Source organism: Sapajus apella, unplaced genomic scaffold (assembly GCF_009761245.1).
Source record: "Sapajus apella isolate SASKATOON/1434 unplaced genomic scaffold, GSC_monkey_1.0 scaffold3, whole genome shotgun sequence".
NCBI classification, from domain to species: Eukaryota; Metazoa; Chordata; class Mammalia; order Primates; family Cebidae; genus Sapajus; species Sapajus apella.
In genome coordinates, this window is record NW_022436943.1 from 33,471,467 (window position 1) to 33,493,388 (window position 21,922).

The 21,922-nt window shown below is 34.7% G+C and overlaps 1 protein-coding gene across 1 annotated transcript in view; it reads left to right on the forward strand.

The window, feature by feature from the left end:
- PKHD1L1 (PKHD1 like 1) overlaps window positions 1-21,922 on the forward strand; it is a 159,678-nt gene that overhangs the window by 11,314 nt on the left and 126,442 nt on the right. Inside the window, exons 3-13 of the mRNA XM_032252007.1 lie at window positions 2,061-2,205; window positions 3,482-3,590; window positions 4,611-4,668; window positions 6,413-6,506; window positions 9,332-9,385; window positions 9,969-10,042; window positions 11,301-11,343; window positions 14,848-14,918; window positions 16,648-16,758; window positions 19,121-19,210; window positions 20,733-21,001. Of these exons, the coding sequence (XP_032107898.1) occupies window positions 2,061-2,205; window positions 3,482-3,590; window positions 4,611-4,668; window positions 6,413-6,506; window positions 9,332-9,385; window positions 9,969-10,042; window positions 11,301-11,343; window positions 14,848-14,918; window positions 16,648-16,758; window positions 19,121-19,210; window positions 20,733-21,001 (1,118 nt within the window). The remainder of the gene's footprint in view (window positions 1-2,060; window positions 2,206-3,481; window positions 3,591-4,610; window positions 4,669-6,412; window positions 6,507-9,331; window positions 9,386-9,968; window positions 10,043-11,300; window positions 11,344-14,847; window positions 14,919-16,647; window positions 16,759-19,120; window positions 19,211-20,732; window positions 21,002-21,922) is intronic.

Genomic DNA, 21,922 nt, shown 5'->3' on the forward strand with positions numbered 1-21,922 from the left:
AGCTTACAAAGCCTGATATACTGCCATAGAATTTCATAAAATATTGCCTCAGAACAAGGAATGCATTTTATAGTGAAATATTTGTGATAATGGGCGCATGACCATGAAATCTGTCACTCGGAAACATCTGGTTTAGTAGAATGATGGGACAACCTATTAAAGCTATGGCCAAGATGCCAACTTGGGGGGAAAAGCTGTTCTCCATAACATTGTATGTTATGGAGGTGGGGTGGGATGCTGTTCTCTATAACATCGCACATGCCTTGAACCGGTGACAGATATATGCTGTTGTTTTGTGATAGACAGATGCACGGAGCTGGAAATAAAGGGCTGCTTCCCTTCACCATCATTCCCTGTTATCCAGAAATTAAATTTGTGTTTTCTGCCTTTGCAACCTTACATCCTGCTGGATTTGTAGTCTTAGTTTCCAGCTAGAGAATGCTTCCATCATGGGTCACAATATGGATTCCACTGAACTGAAACTACCACCATTTGCCTACTCAGTTTGAATCCATCAAACATATTTAGTATGTTACTAGAGATAATCAGTTCTAATTATCACAACGAAATAGAGTTGTTTTAACTTAATGCAATAAGGAGGAGTCTGGAATTCAGGGTATTCATAGGGATATCTCTTGGCTTCATGTCCAGTGATTAATGAGAATAGGCAGTTCTAGCAACCACCACCTAACAAGGGCAAGGCAATTAGGGGCTCAGACTTCTCCAGGATGAATATTAGTGTCACCCCACTAGTTACAGTGCTGACAGACGGTAAGGGAAATCTACAATGGCTGATAGCAAGGAGGCATGGTGAAAATTAATTACAATTTTAGGACTAGAGTAGTATAGCCTGTAGCTTGTCCCTCTAATCCTCTTGTATTAAATCTTAGCAGAGCTTTTAGCTGGCTACCTCTAACACTCTTGTATTAAATCTTAGTGGAGCTCTCAGCTGGCTACCACCTTGAAGACTTGGTGATGGATTGTGCTTTATATGTAGGCCATAAGTAGCTATGTGTGGTGTAGTGGGTAGACTGTAATCGGATGCCTTTTATTCTCAGCTTTACATCCTCTCATTCTTACCTCTAACTATAGCTAGAGCAGCGGCAAATAGTTCCTTATGTACTTTGACTCAACTTATGCTTCCAGCTTCTTGCCTGAGTTCTCACGCCATGTCTTTGTCAATTATTGAAGAGGATGTGTCTAGTGCAGTAACTCAGGACATTGGAACTCCTATAGCATATACCTATTTGCGGTGTGAAAGTGCAGAAAAAGTTATTTCCCCCAGGGAGAACCCTCAATCAATGGGGACCAGATTTGATTAATAAATGCTTCTTGCCATTGATTTTTTTTTATTTGGAAAGACATGCTATATTTTCCTTAGAAATTCCCAGCAATATTGAGCCCCAGTTGTCCTCAGTGGTGCCCAGCTTTTCTTTCCTCACATTTTGCTCTCTCTCAAACCTAATAGCTCATTGCCTAAATAAACTTTGTGCAGGCAAATCCTCACCTCAGATTTTGCTTTGTAGAAACTTGAAATAAAGACCTCATCCCTTATAAAATAGTGTTCTCCTCCTCTACTCTTTTTAGCCTTCGTAGACTCCCTTTTTTACCCCCAGATATAGAATTTGGTGCTATGTAGGTTCAAGGTGGGCTCTCTGTAACGTTGGGTCTGTCATCCATGAATCCAACCAACTGTGAATGAGAAATGCAGTATTCACCAGATGTGGAATCTATGGATACTTGTCCTTCAGGGCTGACTACAGGACTTGAACACTTGTGGATTTTGTTATCCAAGGGGATCCTGGAACAAATCCCTGTGAATACTAAGAGATGACTGTATATATTCTCCAGCAATACTTTTATAAGTAAATTAATTAAAGGCTATTTTTTGTGCTTCCAAAGAAGATTACAATCATAAGGATAAATATGAAATTGGTTCACTGCTTGCCTCAGAACTGTTCATGAAATCATTTACTGTATGATTTGATGCCAGGTGACAACTGTTAGTTCTCTGAAGATAGAATATCATTAATAATAATTAAATCTTCTTACTTTTCCAGGTTTTTCTCAAGCAAACCAATTTACCTATGGAGTTGATAATGCTGAGTTGGGAAACAGTGTGCAATTAGTTTCTTCTTTCCAGTCAATTGCTTGTGATGTAGAAAAAGATGCAAGTCATTCAACTCACATTACATGCTATACGAGGTCTGTTTTAAAGTATCTTTAATAAAATCATTTTCATCATATCAGAAGTTACAGTTATGAATATTAGTATTATAATAGTTTTATTACCCTGGCTATTATAAGTAATATTTTTCTGATTACAGGTGATTATTTTTCATTTTGTGATGTTTAGACTATTTTATAACATTATTATATTCAATTATACTGCTATTTCCACATATTGGCATGATAAAAAACATATTCTTTATCTTTTCCTGTGTTATTAGAGGTATTACCTTATCATTATTGAGCTTTTTAAAGAAATTAAATGACTTTAAAAAGTCATGATGTGCCTCAAAATACCAAAATTATGCTTTCCTTTTCAATTTGATTTTGTTCAAAATATTCATATAGTTGTTAAGATTAAAGATAATCATTTTGGTTTTTTTGTCTGTTTGTTTGTTTGAGATGGAATCTCACTCTGTCACCAGGACCGGAGTGCAGTGGCATGATCTTGGCTCACTGCTACCTCCACCTCCCAGTTTAAGTGATTCTCCTGCCTCAGCCTCCCAAGTAGCTGGGATTACAGGTGCCCGCCACTACGCCCAGCTAATTTTTTGTATTTTTAATAGAGACAGGGTTTCACCATGTTGGCCAGGCTGGTCTCGAACTCCTGACCTTGTGATTTGCCAGCCTTGGCCTCCCAAAGTGCTGGAATTACAGGTGTGAGGCACTACGCTCAGCCAAGATAATCATTTTGTATAGTGACATTTCAAGTTCTTTACTATCAGCCCAAATTCACATGTTATTGGCAACTTAGGAAAAATTTTGAAAATCACTTTTAATTGCAACTTTCAGTATTGACCTTAGAAACAGCACATATTCTATAGGATTTCCTTTATGTTAGGCTTGTTGGCTGTTCTTCACCAGGAAAACCTTACTTAGGGGAAACTTGATTAACTAGCCCTTTTTAAGAAATGAAGCGTGGAATAACTGATTGTACCAAGGTGATATGTTACTATTTTAAACGTTTATTATTGCATTTGTTGTTATTACATTTGTTGTCCTTTTAAATAAGCATCAATGTGCATAGACAGAGTTTCTGCCTGACGTTCGTGAGATTAGAATTTGCAATAAAGAGTTCAGGATGGAGATCATCTTTCCATAATATAGAATGAAACTTAACTAGATATCGGTTGTGACATTGGACACTTTCTGTCAAAAGTGGCAGGCAGCCTGGGGCAGTATTTTTCATTAATACTATATACTAAATAAAAGAGGTATTACATGTCTCATATATTCTTCATTTTCCTTCTAGAGCAATGCCAGAAGGTTCCTACACTGTTAGAGTCAGTGTGGATGGGGTCCCTGTTACAGAAAATAACACCTGCAAAGGCCACATCAACAGTTGGGCATGTACCTTCAATGTACGTAAGACTCTTCTCTTCAATTTATGTATAGTTTATCTTGCTTTCTTTCTTGCAAAACTGAATTTTAATTTTTTTAGTTTTACAGATTGTCTATTTCCACATTTAAAAATACATTAGCATGTAATAAAGGATAATTTTTCTCAATTTAAATTATCTTCCAGAGTAATAAAATGTCTTTTATTTCTGATTTGTTTCCCTTCTTTTAATTTTATTTTTAAATTAAACTTTCATATTTCCAACATCTTTTCTTGTTCATATTTTCTCCTTTATCTCTACTTCTGCTCTTAGTGGAATTCTCCCTTTTCCTACTTATATCAAAATAACTACCTTTCCTTTCTATGTAATTTCTTATGTAATGAGATAAAATATGCTTGCGTGTGGTGTAAAAGCCACTCAAAATTTAGCTGCCCCAAATAGAAGTATTAGAAGTAATACATTTTCTTCTAAGCATTATCCTGTGTATTTTTAAACATTATATTTGTTTTAAGTTGTCAATTACTGAGTACCACAATGTTCTAATATAAAATGAAATACTGAAGAAAACAATAATGACTTCTGTCTTCAAGAAGCTTCTATGATTCCAAAATATATTGCCAAATATGGTTCCCAGATATCTTTGGCTTTCTTCTCTTTCTGCAGACATGGAACCATGTTTTATTTTCCGGTATGTCACACCTAAATGGCCCCAAAGCAACCTAAATTCAGCATATCTCAAACTGCAGTTTTTGTATTCCTCCTTAAATCACTTTTTCTCTGATTATTTCTCACTATCTCAAGCTAGAAACCCGTTGTCCTTCTTGGTTTCTACCTCCCTTCACTTTCAGCCCCATATCTATTAAGAAGCATGATGATCCTACCTTCTAAATTAACTCTTAGGTCCATCTTATTTTTATCTTCTTTCCTACATGAGAGTTATATTATTAATAGTGTTGAAATTTAATAATATAAGAAATTATCTACTTCACAAAACTAGGAACAAAACAGATAATGTTGCATATTGACATTATTCTTTTACAGGCAAAAAGTTTTAGAACCCCAACAATAAGAAGCATCACACCTTTATCTGGAACTCCAGGTCTGTTACATGACATCTGAAATAGCTTTTGGTTTTGTGGTAAATAATATTTATTTTTTAGTATATAAAATTATACCTGCAATTTTTAAATAGTATAGTACCTACAATTTTAAATAGGATCTTTTTTCATTATAAAAATAACTATCAGCCAGGTACGGTGGCTCATGCCTGCAATTTCAGCATTTTGGGAGGCTGAAATGCAAGAATCCTTTAAGCCCAAGAGTTTGAGACCAGCCTGGGCAATATCATGAGACCCTGTCTCTAAAAAACAAAAATAAATAAGTTAGCCAGGCATGGTGGCATGCATCTTTAGTCCCAGCTATTTGGGAGGCTGAGGCGAGAGGACCACTTGAGCCCAGGAGTGTGAGGCTGAAAGTGAGATGTGATTGAGCTTACGTGACAGTGCAAGACCCTATCTGAAAAAAAGAAGAAAACCACACACACACACACACACACACACATATATATATTTGAGATGGAGTCTCACTGTCGCCAGGCTGGAGTGCAGTGGTGCAATCTCAGCTCATTGCAACCTCCGCCTCCTGGATTCAAGCGATTCTCCTGCCTCAGCCTCCCGAGTAGGCGGGACTATAGGTATGTGCCGCCATGCCCAGCTGATTTTTGTATTTTTAGTTTCACCATGTTGGCCAGGATAGTCTTGATCTCTTACCTCATGATCCGCCCTCCTTGGCCTCCCAAAGTGCTGGGATTATAGGCATGAGCCACTGTGCCTAGCTTACCAATGTTTTTTTAAAATGATTTTCAGTGGCTATGTCTTCATCCACTATAATGTATTTATCTCCCCCCTCCCTCTTGGACATTCAACTGGCTTCCAGGGTTTTATTATAACAACTATATTATATCAGTTTATAATCCCAATGGCAATAACTGAGAACATCCTTTTTAGTAACCTTGACAATTCTAAGTACTATTTTTTTCAAGAATTTATATAAAAAAGTAGGTTTAAATTTTTTTCCAACTCTTTGATTTATGTAATTAAACTTATTTTTGCCTATTGACCATTTGTGTTCCTCCTTGTATACATTACCTGTTCATCTCTTTAGCTTAAATTTAGTCATAATTTTTCTTATTAAATTATAAGGATTCTTTATTCTTTATATTTTAAGAATATTAACCACTTATATGTAATAAATGTATTTCAAATTTATCATTTACTTTTAAAATATATTAATGATTTTTCTGCCACCTGGACAAGTTTTGATTTTTGTTATCAAATCTATAGATCTTAACCTTTGTTACTTTTTCTTCATTTTTAAGTGGTGGGAGACCCCACTAACCTAACTATATATAAAATATATATAAGTATTATATAAATATTATATATATCAACATATAAATATTCAACAAATTTTCACATACTTTTCATTAGATTTTATGGTTTTATTTTTTATATTTCATTTTATTTCACCTAAAATTTCTCTTGCTTTTTGGTACAGAGATCTTTTTATTTTTTCTCAAATAGTCACCCATTGACCCAAGCAATACTTACAGAATATCATCCTATGCAGCACTTCTTTAATCTATAAATGTTTACAGATACTCATTCATGTTTTATTGTGTGTGCTAGAATTTTCAGAACAATGCTAAACAATAGTGGCAAACATGGGGTATAAGTGCCTGGGTCCTGGTTTTATTGGAAAAATCTCCTATGTTTTCAAATTAAGTGTATGGACAGATCTTCTTACACAGAATCTTTTTGGGGTTTTTGTTTGTTTGTTTTCAGGTACACTAATAACAATCCAAGGCAGAATCTTCACTGATGTCTATGGAAGTAATATTGTACAAAGTTCAAATGGGAAAAATGTTAGGATTTTGAGGTAATCTTTCGACGCGGAAATATATTCTTATAACTCAGAGATGAGATATAATATTCCAAAAAATGGATCCAGTGATATTAAATCCCATTACAATGTGATAGAACTAACCAGTATTTTTTTCAGCCATATAATAGAAAGTAAAACAGACTGTTGGAAGATTGACATAAAAGCAATGGTCGTTAGATATGTCTTTCTTTATTAGTCTGATGTAATTTCTTACTGTTTTGCGATGAGTATATTAACAGAAGTCACACACAGACAAGTCCAGTAGTAATTGAGTTTATTACTAGAAGCCTTTATTACTTAATTTAACTGCCTCATTTTGTGTATAAAAACACGTGAGACCTAGAGATCACATAGCTTTGTCAAGGTCAGGAGTAGAACACAGGCCTCCTAACACAGTATTTGACACTTTTTCTACTGCTTCATGATGTACAGACAAGTGCTGAAACCAAATATTGTCAATAACTCATTAACAGGCCAAGCTTTGAATCCTGCTTTGTCCATTTGCCAGCTGTGAACTAGAGAGTAACTTTGGCTAGTTAGCTAATGTCAAAAAAAAAAAAAAATCCACATTTTGCGCTGAAAACTAGTGTTGTCACTAGTTTCCTCCTGTAGCATAAATGGCGTTATTTCAGTCTTGTCTTTAAAGACCGAAGGGCCTATTTATTTCCTATAGAGAAAAGTATAGATTCATAATTAGGGCTTTTAAGATACTTTATGTTTATCGAACTCGTGCACAAAACAGGTAAATGGATAAGTTAAGCGAAGGGTTCAGATAGCAACTCAGCAATTAGAGAATTTTTTGAATGTTATAAAGGTGAGGTATATATACACACACATTCAAGTATATAATTTTGTGAAACAAGCAATTTAAAAGATTTTTATAAGTTAGATAAAGATTCATCTGGCATCCTATAAAATAGAAGCCTTAATTAAATCACATTTGTATGCATTTATAATTTCTGAAAATGCTCATACTAATTCTTTATATGTAATAAAAGAACTACCAAGTAGAGAGATTTTTAACATTTTATATGTACAGATTAGTAGAAGTAAAAATTTTGTCTGCTTCAATATTAAGTGTTATGCGTGGTTCATACTCATTAAGTCTTAGGCAGAGTTTTCTAAGTCATCCTTTTCCAGAAGGAGGCCAGGAAATAGAAAGTTTAACTTTCCAAAAGAGATTCCTTTTTTCCCCTACTGAAACTGGAATTTATTTTCGCTTAAGATATAGCTTTGGATGGAAATTATTTTATGAAAACACAGAATTGCAGTGAGAGGGGACCTTAGAGGTCGGGCTACCTAATCCTTGTACTCTGGAAATCCCACATGTAAATATAGAATTTTTTCACACATCTATTAATGTGTGGGTGAGAAAGTCTTGGAGCTGAATTTGTCTCATTTTTACCATGTTAATTATGATGCCAGGGCTCCTGAGGCAATTTATTGTGTCTGGATTCTGCTAGCAGGGAGGGAGTGGAGAGCAGTGGGCTGAATTCAGGAGAACTGCTTCTCACAAATCTTGTCCATGCAACCAAATATCCAAATTTGGACCAGGTACAAATTATAGAGGACATGCAAATGAATAGAAGGATTAGTGCTTACTAAGGAGCTTTTGATTTAAAAAGATCAGGTAAAAAGAATTCTAAAAAAGTATGTATTTAAGACCAAATAGGGTGGGTTTACTCTAGATATGCATACCTGGACCACTGTGGGGATTATCAACTGTGGTTAAGAATGTTGCAGCCCAACTGAGTTTGAATTCCTGCTCTACCTTTATTGTCTGCAGACTTGGGCAAGCTACTTCAGCTTTCTGTTTAAATTTTTCATCTGTAAAATTGAAGGATAATAGTTACTAACTCATAAGATGGTTGCAAGTATTAAACGTTGTAGGAACCTGTAAGTGTTAACTACTACCTTTATTATTTAGCTAGAATAAGGCAGGAGGTTAGAAGGAGAATTTAAATCCATGAACATGTATAATGGGTACAATAATTCAGTTTGCTTTCTTTACAATACTAATGTAATGATCAGATGAATGGACTTATGTGTAAAAGTATATTAAAAAGTTCAAAATTTTCTGCAAACAAAAGTCCTTGTTTTCTATACTTCAAGTTTGTATCTGGTCTTATTTTGAGTCTGGAATTTGCTGTCACAAAAACTGATGGTTTATTCTGGTGTTGCAAAGAATCTAATACCAATCAGTCACCTGCTAGCCTCCAATTACTTCAGATACTATTGACCTCAAAGTAATAGGTCAAACCCGATCACCTGGGGAAATACGGAGGCAGATGTTTTCCCTGAAACCAAACTCTGGCTCTTCTCAGCTTCTTGTTTTCATTTATGTGTCACTGATGCTGTTAGACACCCTCTTTCTCCTGATAACTTTGTGATGTCTGTGCTGTTTGCCTTAATTCCCGTATTATAGAACCTACTACAAAACTGTTTTGAGTTGATTGAATTTCAGATGGATGAGTTTATTATTTGTTTCTATGTTGTCTTTTCTTGTAGTACTTAACACCTTCTAACACACCAAATATGTTATGATTATCATGTTTTAGTCATCTTTCCAAGCTAAAATGTCAGTTCCATGAGGGCAACAAAGGGATCTTTGTTTTGTTCACTACTGTGTCCCAGTACCTAGAGCAGGGACTGCCACATAATAGAGGTTCAGTAGATGTTTAGTTGCATGCATAAGTGGATGATAATAATAAATGATTGAGAAAAAAATTTAAAGGGGCCAGTGAGGTTGGTGAGAGGAGTGCATTTCTGAAAGTTTGTTAAATGTAACTTGATCTTTTTTGATAAAAATATTTATGCAGAGTTTACATTGGAGGAATGCCCTGCGAGCTTCTCATACCGCAGTCTGATAGTTTGTAAGTAATTCAAATTATTTTCTTTATAAAAACAAATAGCAGATATAAGCATACTAAATTTAAATAGTCATTGCTACCAATACTGCATAGCTAAATGCTTTACAATACAGTATAAATTATAATATTTTACATAGCAAATTAGCAATCATTTTTATAGTTAGGTGCTACCTTATATCCTACTCAGTCTCCAAGATAGTATGATATGAACTATTTAGATTTTTATGAAAAAAAGATGTTTTTAGCAATATCTTTATCAGATGAGATCAGGCGTGTTCAGGGTGGTATGGCCATAGACAGTTTTATCTTTATCAAGCAATTATTTCATTTGGCAGTATCTCAAACTTTTTAAAAGGGACATTAAAGGGCATAGCCAAATTAATTATAAAATATTTTGTTATATAAAATTTTATTTAAACATCTTCAGTAAAATCTGGCAAATAGCTTTATTTTACAAAAAATTTTATTGTAGCAACAATTTCTTTCCTGATTCGTATTCTTAATAAGTTGTTTTTAAGAGAAACATTTTTTAAGAGTCTAACATTTTAGTGTCAATATAAACTTTGACATTAACTTTTTTTATTAGATATGGTCTAAAACTGGATCATCCAAATGGAGATATGGGTTCTATGATTTGTAAGACGACTGGAACTTTTATTGGCAAGTGTTGGTCATCTTTCTTCATAATGCTCATAGATGCCTTATTCTAGTTCCCTGTTTTGTATTCTCTTAGATCTCCCTATTCTGCCTTTTTGGATCACTTTGTTTATTTATTTACTTTTTTAGCATTTTCTCTTTTCCTTGGGTTCTTTTCACTTTCATGCAAGCATGTATGAATCAGTATTTTCTTACAGTTTACATATAAGGTAAACTTCAGGTTTCTCTTTTTTCTTCTTTCTCCCTACAGCATTCATGTCTAATTTGGCTGTTTTGCCTGTTGCCTTAATTTTGCTCTGTTCTTCTTGATCTATGTTCTCCAGACACATAGATCTTTTAATTGTGTGTGTGTGTGTGTGTGTGTGTGTGTGTGTTCTCACTTTGTTGCCCAGGCCGGAGTGCAGTGGTGCATTCTTGGCTCACTGCAACCTCTGCCTCCCAGCTTCAAGTGATTTTTGTGCCTCAAGGTCCCAAGTAGCCGGAATTAGAGGTGCGCCACCACGACTGGCTAATTTTTGTATTTTTAGTACAGGCAGGGTTTCTCCATGTTGGCCAGGCTGGTCTCGAACTCCTGACCTCAGATAATCTGCCTGCCTCAGCCTCCCAAAATGCTGGGATTACCAGTGTGAGCCAGTGCACCTGGCCTCCTTTTAATTCTTGAATGGGCTTCCCTCCCTTCTGTCTCAGGCCCTTTGCAAACTTCCTATACTGAAAATTTCAGATAAAATATTATGTTTTCACAAAGGCCTGGATCATCACCTGTCTTACATTCTCAAAACTCATTTTACTTTTTTTAAAATAGCCTTATTCACAATTTTTAGTTCTCTGTGTCATTGCTCTTGGCTAATTGTTCCTTCCACTAGACAATATGTTCTGTTAGAAAAAGGACAAGCTGTATGCTCATCCCGCATCTGCTCTCTCAGCCTCTAGCAGAGTGTCTGAACAATTAAATAACTGTTAAATGAATAAAAGAAATTTTGCAGAAATATGGTTACATATCTGTTCTCTTATTATTCTTCATTCACAATCATGTTTTGTTAGGTGTTTCTACTTATAATTTCAAGACACCTTATTATGTATATTTTTATGCTGTGACTTCTTTAAGACAGTTCAATTTTTATTTCTTTGATGATGAATAGAAAATTGGATAAGTAAAATTTTTATTAAATACTTTTTCTCTGCTTTTAAATCAGCATTATAGTATAGAGTTATTGCTCTGTGATTGAGAATTTAATTGATTGTGTATTTTAATTAATTCCAGGTCATCACAATGTCAGCTTCATCTTAGATAGTGATTATGGAAGGTAGGCCATTTTGTAAATGATAATTTTCATAATTGATTCAACTGGGTAAATAAGATAAAATGTACATTTACTTTGTTCCATAGATTCAGAGTTTAAAAAAATTAACTACTTGCTTTCCCCAAATTAACAGTGAAGGAGACTGTAACTTCTTTTCACTCTTAATTTATGCTTCACACATAACCTCTCTATTGTAGGGAAATCTAGCATAAACTAAAAAACATAAAAATCTTTACTTGTGTTATGGAAAGTATTATTTTATGTCTTGCAGCTTTTCTGATTTTATTGTAACTTTTTAAGTTACTAAATTAATTAAATTTAGATTTAAACTAATGGAAGAATAAATACAGCCTCATGGTTAATATTACCTGATAAAGGTTTTCTTTTAAGTTATCAAGACATAGAGAGTTGCGAAAGATGGTAATTACATCTTTCAATTGTGCATCTTAACAGCAATATTAATAACTCATATTTATGACTTTTAATAAAGCTAGAACTCATTTCCTGATGTTCTACATTCTAATTTCAGTAGGGAAGATCATTTTACATTTATAGAAAATCTCAATGCATGTTGAAACCCCATATTATAGATAATAATAGTGAACATTTAGCAGCAGGCATGGTATTAAGCACTTTACATACATTACCAAGTTTAATCCTCCCAAAGAAGCTCCCAAAGATAAATTGAGTGTTATCATCTACCCTATGTTACCCACGGGGAAAATGAGACTTAGGAACATTAAATAATTTGCCTAGGGATATGCAGCTAGTAGGAAGCAGCATTAGTGTGCAAACCCATGCCTTCTAGCTCCAGGATCTGAACATTTTATTCCAGTGCTTTGCCATGACTGATGGAGCGGTTCACATCACTCCAACCAGTACCACATTTCATCACTACTTACCATCCTGATCCAGGATTCCATACCATAGTAGTATTTCCCCACTCTTGGGAGCATTTGCAAATGTGTGGGAAAATCCCCTGGCTATCACACTAACTGGGTGTGTTAATGGCCTTTAGTGGGCAGTATCATGGCATGCCAAACCCAAATCAATTGTTCTGCCCAAAATGTCATTGAGAAAGTCAATTGACAGAAACCCAAATAAATTACATTATTTAACACTCAATCCTAATATAACTATAGTAGATCAATAATAGGAAATGTCTGTTAATTTCTTTTTTGTCTCTGAATGATCAGAAATCTGCAAGAAATGGCAATATTACAATAAAAGTAGATGTTATTCCTGATAGCACTCACACACTACAAGTGAAGGATGAGATTTCATCCCTTCATTCATGGAACTGCAATTGGTTACTGAACTCAGGTACTCTATCATTGTATTTAGAGACTATCTACTTCTAGATACCTAGAGGCAATAGGTGTCATTATAGCAAAATGATGCCTGGCTGGACACTTTATTATAGACCAATATAGGCTAGACCAAAACTAAGAGCAAATCAGAGTGGAAGGTATATAAATGATGCTAAATACACCTTCGCAATTTACATGGGGCACATGACTTAGGGTCCCATAACTTAACAGTTATTATCTGCAGGGATGACCTACTTTTACGTATGACTTGATAAGACAGGGCAACAGGATTGTATTGAGCACATTAGAAAACCGTGTTAGGAGCAACAATTACTGAGTTTTAAATGATTTTTTGAACTGGTTTTTTAAATGCTCTTAGTAGCAACCTTCCCAAGGTGAGAGAAAAATGAATTCTTAGTTTTGAGTCTGTATGAAAGGTATTAATTGCCAAATCCATCATTTGTCTCTCAGAGAAATAATTATCCAAAATAGAAGATTTGAGTGATCAAGGTTGAATATGATTGATAAGTACCCATAAATCAATATGCTGCATTAACATGCACAGAAACTTTCAATTTAGAAATGCCAGCAAATTCACATATAATAGAAGCAAAAATACGGCATTAAATTGTTGATTTTATGAACTTGATTTATAATTCAACTCCTTGCCCATTTTTTTAAAAAAAGCCAGTGGCTATCCCTTTGTACCAATGTCTTAGAATTGAGGAAATTTGTGCTTCTGTATAAAATATTCTTATGAATTTAAGATAACTGTTAGAAATATGACATTTATGATTTAAAAGCCTAGTTTTAAGATTACATGGCATTTTTAAAATGTCAATTCTTTTAACTTATAAAATTAATATTTCACAAATTTCATAAGCATTGCTGAATATCAAATGAACCAATTAAAGGCCATTCTGTGGCATCTATTCTGTATTTCTTTTAATAGCCAACCTTCTCTCCTCTGTTACTCCAAGTTCAAACAACAGCTGTTCCAAACTGATAAGGCTCAGACGAATCTGCCTTAATTGAGAAACGCCTAGTCATTATCAATGAATTAGTGAAAATAACCTCAGTGTCATCCAAAATAAATTACATTCACATTTTATTTCACAAGGCAATTTCCCTGCTAACTTAAGAAGCAGAGTTAATTTTTGAGAAGCAGGTTCTGCCCAGACACAATATCGTTGGAGCTAGCATGCTTTCAGATCTTTGGGAAATCAGTCAAGAAACTTATAACATAAAAATATGAAATCTAGTATGAACTTCTTAAGTAACTAATCTAGCATAAAATATTTCCAAAGACTTTAGTCTTGCAAATGCACATGGTAATACCTGGGTTAGATGTACGGAAGTGTTAATTGTTGGTCTCAGTGACAAGATTTGCATGATCCTTTTAGATTCTAATTAAGTATATTACAATTATGACGAATGTGATTTGAGTTTTAATATTTGAATTTCTCAACTTTTCTACTGGAGAATGTCTCTGAGGTAATTAAGGTAACAGCATTTAATTCAGAATTATTTTCCTCCTTAATTCTTTAGGTTTATAGAAGTACAAGTGTATATATCTATGAATAATGGGCTCTGTGTTTATTAAGGACAGTTTTAACCTGGTCAATTGTTGCTAACTTGTTGTCAGCCACTTGCACTCTTACAAAGATTAGTGGGCAGAGGAGAGTACTGTGTAATACACAGGTGAGAAGCCACAGCTCTGGACTCGAACTGCCTATGTCCAATTCTGTGTTGCCACTTATGCACTGTGTGATCTTAAGTTAATTCTCTGAAATTCACCTACCTCGTGGTTGATGTGAAGATCATATGGCTTAATAAATCAAAAAGTCTTAGCATGTTCCCTCCTCTTAGAACCAAAAAGAGGTTCTAAGAGAAAACAGAGTGGGATGGTCAGCAGAAGATCCCAGCCTTTATGAAGGGTAATTCTCCTGCATACATTTTTATGTCAATATAATTTCTTAAAATCAACTTTATTGAGATATAGTTAGCAGTTCGGTAACAAATGTATATACATATGTCACCAACAACTAAACCAAGATAAAGAATGTTATTATCTTCTCCCAAAAGTTCCATCCTGCTCTTTTGCCGATTATGACATAATTTCTATCACTGAAGTTAAAAAAAAGTTTCTAAAGATCATTTTAAAACAGAAAATTTAAACTTTCTTTTTTTTAAACAGGAGTCTTCCACAGAAAATGACGTATTTTGTTTCTTCTCTCAGTAAAATTTCAATGTTTCAAACATATGCAGGTATGTGACTTTCTTTCACTCTAGGGTGTGGGGGGAAGGCAGTGTATAACTGATTCAATCAAACCAAGGATAATGAGTGTAAGGTGTATTATATGATTTTATGTACTGCCAGGAGAGGAAAACTGTCAAAGGTAGGAAGCCCAACATTAAGCAGGACCTTCTCCACAACAGACAACATTCTTAGTGTAAGGCAGATTGAAAAGTAAGATTGGTAGAGAGAGGGAAAAAAGTCTCCACTGACAATCTCAACCAAAAAGCAGTATAGACACCTCTCAATTTACGATGGGGTAATGACATCATAAGTTGAAAGTATTGTTAAATCAAAAATGCATTTAATATACTGAATGTGTATTAGCTTAGCTTAGCTTCCCTTAAACGTGCTCAGAACACTCAGGTTAGTCTACTGTTTGGCTAAATTGTCTGAGAACACAGTGCTTTTTAGAATACAGGCTGTTTATCCTCATCATTGCGTGACTGACTGGGAGCTGCAGCTGGCTTTGCTACCCACCATTGGGAGAGAGTATTTACTGCATATCACTAGCCTGGGAAAAGATCAAAATTCAAAATTCTAAGTACTATATAGTTTCTACCAAATTTATTATCACTTTTGCACCATTGTAAAATCAAAAAATCTAAAGTCTGACTGGTAGCTTGGAGGCCATAAATCTCTCAGATTTATGTTCTCAGTGTGGTCTAAAATAATCCTCAAGAAGATTATAATCTAATTTAAAGGGGTCTCAAATTGATAGTATCCCTTGGAGAGTGTCTGAACACAAATCATACTGAAAGAATTGTACTTCATTCCAGGTCAGAAGTAATGGAAAGATACATTCAGATTTCAAAGATGTTAAAAAAGTTGTGTCCTAGAATCAATCAAATGTGATATATTGGCTGGGCGCAGTTGCTCACACCTCTAATCCCAGCAGTTTGGGAGGCCGAGGTGGGCAGATCACCTGAGGTCAGGAGTTAGAGACCAGCCTGACCAACATGGAGAAACCCCATCTTTACTAAAAACACAATAATTAGCCGGGCGTGGTGGCGCATGTTAATCAGAAGGCTGAGTCAGGAGAATCACTTGATCCTGGGAAGCAGAGGTTGCAGTGAGCCAAGATGGCACCGTTGCACTCCTGCCTGGGCAACAAGAGCAAAACTCAGCTCTTGTTGAAAAAACTTGGCTTTTTCTAGAAGTTTATTTAGTGTGAAATTCATATGGTAGAATACATAGATATTTGACAGAGTTAATAAGGGTAAATTTTAGTAAGAATCTGCCATATGTCATGTATTGGGCTATTTTACGATATACTTACAACTTTTACATACAAAGCCGCAAGAAGTTCATAGTTAAATGTATTAATATAAGAGAAAATTATAAGAGGTTGGTAAAGATTCATTCTTCAAGAGTATATGAAAGAAGAGGTGGTTCTACCTGCCTTCCTGCTCAGCTCAGGTTTTCCTTATTCCTTCAATGCTCACATTACCAATGTTACTTTAATACCAGTCACCACTAAAGCTGGGTCCTCATGGAATGTAAGGCTCAGTCAATGCCATGTTTATTGTCCTTTTGCAGGATTGCATCAGAGTAAGTAATGAAACACCTAATTCATGCAGTTGATAATCCGTTACCTGTGTTAGGTGCTATGACTAGGTAATTTGGAATTTTTTTAAAAATCAGGCATTTGGGTTTATGTGTAATATTTATGATATTTTATTTAATGTGCTTTACCCCCAGAGGTCACTACAATTTTCCCTTCACGAGGAAGCATTCAAGGTGGCACCACGCTAACAATAAGTGGGCAGTTCTTTGATCAGACAGATTTCCCAGTCAGAGTTCTAGTTGGAGGTATTTCTCATATTTTTTATATATTACTTTATTACCTCTGTCTGTTCTTTAATAATCTGTGAGACTAACAATGGTCTTTTCTCAATTCGTGCTTTCAATTCGAAGCTGAATATTTTCACACAGGCATTTGGTTCTGGGGCTTGATACTCTTTCCACTGCAATTTTCCAGCGAGGGCCACTCCCTGCAGCTTTATATGAATAAGACCTGAGCTCTGTGGTTGGTGCCAATAGGCTTTGTGTAGCAGCATTGTAGCTGCCATCCACAAATTCCTCACCACAGTTTGACACACCTACCCTTAATTTAGAAGCTCTTAAATGCCTTTTTTGAATGGTTGTTATTTATCAGTGAGTTAGCTAATTGTGAAGAAATTTAAAGTAATATTTTGGGTTATTCTCCTCATACTCTTCTCATATACTGTGCCTCATCTGGACATCAGAAATAACTGATGATATTGGCCTTGGAAAGAACAGTAATTTCAATGAGTTATCTGTTTACAAATGCATGTAGGGCTTGGATCTCTGGTTATGCTTCACTTTTATGTGTTCTGTCCAGATCTGTTCATAAATAGAAAGCTATGCAGCTCAAAAGGAGTAAATGTGATAGTGGGATTGTTCCCATTCAGGCATAATGACATCACTTCTATTGATAGGCAGGGGAGAGGATGCCTGCCGTGCAACAAGCATAGCATTTCTGATATAGTCCTCCTGCTCAAGTACTTTCCACCTTTTACAGAATCTGCCCATAAGCCAGCCAAAACGTGATTTCAGAAAAAAAGAGAAATGGATATTAGGCAACCTCATCTAATATTTATGTAGTCTTGTCTGTCTGCATGAATCCTTGCTGGTCGTCAGCATACATATTAAAACCTGGGCCATAAATACTTAAAATTCATGTAATGTATTAATCTGACCAGATTTTATGTTTTAAACATTAAAACCAGGATCATAATGCATTTTTAATTTATGTAATGTGTTTTATAATCCGATCTTATGTTTATTTTGCATACAACTATAATATAATTGATATGAAAAGAAAACATAATAGTTTTCTATCATCTTTTACTACCATTAATATGGCAACCAGATTCAAGGTTTTGAATTCTAAATAATGTCTTGAAAACATGATGTTTATGTGTCTTTCCTTTGCTCCCAATAAAATGGGTGGTTGGTTTAATATATTGTCCCAATTTACTGTTTTCTGGTTCAAATTTCTTGCATCCATAAAATATTAAAATAGTGAAAGGGTCTGGGTGCCGTGGCTCATGCCTATAATCCCAGCAGTTTGGGAGGCTGAGGCAGGAAGATTACCTGAGTGCAGGAGTTTGATACCAGCCTGGGCAATGCAAGGAGACCTGTCTCTACCAAAAAGAAAAGAAAAGAAAAGAGAAGGGGAGGGGACGGGAGGGGAAGGTAGAAAAGATAAGACAAGACAGGGAGGGGAGGGGAGAAAATTAATTAGCTGGGCATCGTGGCACACACCTGTAGTTCCAGCTACTTGAGAGGCTGAGATGGGAGGATCACTTGAGCTCAGGAGGTGGAGGCTACAGTGAGCTATGATCTTGCCACTGCACTCCAGCCTGGGTGACAGAGCGAAATCCTTTCTCAACACACAAACAAATAAAATAGTGAAAAATAGTGTCAAAATGTAAATGTTCCAATTTGGCAAAAATCTCTCTCTCCATATCCCTTGTTCTCACATTTCACAAGCTGCAATTGCCATTTCAGTGAATACTTACTGAGGGCTGACCATATGTGAGGCATTGTGAGGAACACATGGAGGTTTAAAACATAGACTCTTCTCCCAAGTCTAATTGTGCTTATGTAAAAGTTATAATAGCTGTCTTTCAGGCTTTTTTTCCCCCTGCTTTGGTTTCAGTCTGTCTGTGAAAATGCCGTTTAACAATTATTATTCATCTTTTTTTTTTTTTTTTTTTTAAGAACTTGAACTAAATCAGCATTTTTCCTACCCAAGAGGTCTGGGATCATCTACCTTTGCAAATTCTGAATGGCATGCATTTATTGTGTAACTTTTCTCCAAAGAACAAAATAAAAGTTTTCACTTTGGACTCAGAGGAGACATCTTGTACAAAGACATAGTTTTATCAAATTTTTTATCTCAGAAATTATGAAATTTCCTCTCAGTCTTGTGATGTGCTACCAGAAAAAAATGTTGCTTTGTGGAAGCATAACAATTACTGGGTGAAAAGCTTTAATAGAGAATATGTAAAAGAAATAAAGAGCCCCAATTTTGCCTCTTGTTTATGCAACTTTGTTTTAATTGCAAAAGTGCTTAAAGATACACCGATGTGATTTGCATTCTGAAGTTTCAGTAGTAATGGTTTTGTACCTTGCTTCTCTATAGGTGAAACTTGTGATACCTTGAATGTCACAGAAAATAGTATATCTTGCAAGACACCCCCCAAACCTCATATTCTCAAAACTATATATCCAGGTAAGTTACCATAGGGAAAATGGCCATTTCTATACTTACATAAAAAGAATATATCAGTAAATATATTATTTGAACTTTTTAGAATTTAGAATTTGTAGTAAGAATCATAAAAAATTTCCTCCAAGTTTTAAATTTACATTTTCTGGATTAGAAAATATTTCTGTTAAATTAGCTACAACAAAGCTGCACCCATGGAGAAAAACCCAGCCTGAATTATCTAGACACCGTACTGAAATCAGCACATCTCTATTGAGAGATTTAATTAAGCTTTTATTTCAAATTAAATCATGGTAACTAAAACTTGGTATAGTCAATGTAGAATTTTTTAAATGCCTTTTCCTGATTAAAAAAGATAAATAGGGGAAGTTAAATATTTACTTGTCTAGAATAATGTGGGAGTGAAAACAGGAGATGAGAGAAATGTTACTCTAAATTCTTTTCAGACTTTCAACTTGTGGCTCAGTGAAATTGCTTTCCTATCTACAATAATACCATTGAAATGCTGTTCATGTGTCTACGTGTGGTGTGTATCTCATACCTTTTGTGCACAGTGAAAGTTGTTTATAATTGTGTCATTGTTTCACACTTGAGGCCAAACAAATTGCTTATCAACCAATTAAGTTTCTTTGGTTTGAATATTAGAAAAAAAATGAACAGGTTTAAGAACATAATTTTGATAATTTATAATTGATGACTTTAAAGAAAATGGCATACATCAGTAAACACTGCTGCTATAAAAGTTTGAAGTGCTCAAGTTTGTCCTCAACCAAATTCAGCTGAAAAAGAGTAGCCACTATTTTCCATATACAGACAGGTTTAAGGTTGCTAAAGGAAGAAATAAGCCTAATTGTTGTTGCAGTTGAAGGAAAAAAAAATAGAGAGAGCGATAGCTCCTTTCTGATTAGGCAAAAACTTAATCACAGAGTTTATTCTGGTAAGTATAGGTACAGTTTATAGTGAGTGTCCTGTCTTTGATTCTCTTCAAGGAGAAGAAATCCTAGAGCAGAAGTAACTTTTTTTTTTAAAAGTAAAACAAATATTGCGAGAAACCTGAAACCCAACAATTTCTCTTCTTGGATTAGTGGCTTTGTAAACCATTAATTAACTTTTGTTAAAATAGTCAAGGCAAAGCTTCTGTAATCAAATGGCATGAATCTTTTGCAACATCAGTTATATCATAAGTAATAATTACTGTATATTTTTATCTTACATAAAGCACTTTTTAAATGCCAGGTGTTTTACATATATGTTAAACATAATCCCTATGGCAACCATGCAAATATTATTATTGCTCCCATTTTACACATGTGGAAACTGAGGCTAAAATAAGTGAAGTAATAATGAACAAATTGCAGACTGCCCTCTGGGTACAGATGCATGTAGGGGAATGTGTAATTGTTTTATCTGCACACATGTTAAAAATATGAATCGAAATGCAGAATCTATAACCAACATCTAAATAGAAAGCCATTGAGACATTGTGTGATGTGATGAAAGGCTTTTTTTATTTCATTACACTTAGGAGGGAGAGGCCTGAAGCTTGAGGTATGGAATAATAGCCGCCCAGTACATCTGGAAGAGATACTTGAATACAATGAAAAAACACCTGGGTACATGGGGGCCAGTTGGGTAGATTCAGCTTCCTATATTTGGCCCATGGAACAAGACACATTTGTCGCACGCTTTAGTGGATTTTTGGTGGCTCCAGATTCTGATGTTTATAGATTCTACATCAAAGGTGATGACCGTTATGCTATTTATTTTAGCCAGAGTGGACTTCCAGAAGATAAGGTAGGAAAGCCTCAGAATACTATTTAATACAATAAAAACATTATGGTGATGTTTATATTCATATTACTTTAAATCAAGACTAATGAATATATTAAACATTTATGAGAAATGATTTCATGTTTTTTGTCTCTTGGCTATTATACCAAATATGATACAAGATATAAGGTGATAGAAAATTTATAGCCTACAAGAAAACTTCCTGTATCTGAAAATATTTCATCATTCTGCATTTATCATTCTACTTTTGTCTCTTGGATATGAGATAAAAGTCATTTCTCTATTTTGATTTTTCCATAAATAGAATCATGCATTCAATTTCATATGTATTCTTTCACATATTAGTATTAAATACTAGTGTTATTAAATAATTTAATCACTTTTTAATGACTAAGTAGTATTATTACATGGGTTTACTAAGCTTAGATAACCATCTCCCTACTGATAAGTTTTTATTTACTTCTGATGTTTTGTGACCACAAATAATACTCTATTGAACATCTATGTTCATTGGACTTTTCAATATTTGGGATTATTTTGTTAGGACAATTTCACAACATGAAACTAACAGATCAAATTAAAATAACATTTTATGACTTGACTTACATGGCAAGATTGCCTCCCAAACTGGTTGCTCAAGTTTAAATTGCTACCTGTAATTTATGAATTCTAATTTTTATCATAGCTTGTACTCCAAAGCATGTATACTCCAATCATTCCTAATGGGAAGCCCAAAGTCCTCTCACTCTAGTATAATGAACTATTTAGCAATCTTTGGCATCTTTCAGGCTTGTTTCTAATTATCTAATTGGGATTAAATCTCTCAAAGTTCTCCACAGAGCAAAATAATATTTTATTTGACAATAACTACCTTTCTCCTAGTATGTACCTTTTTAATTTCCACTGTAGTTTTAATTATGGAAA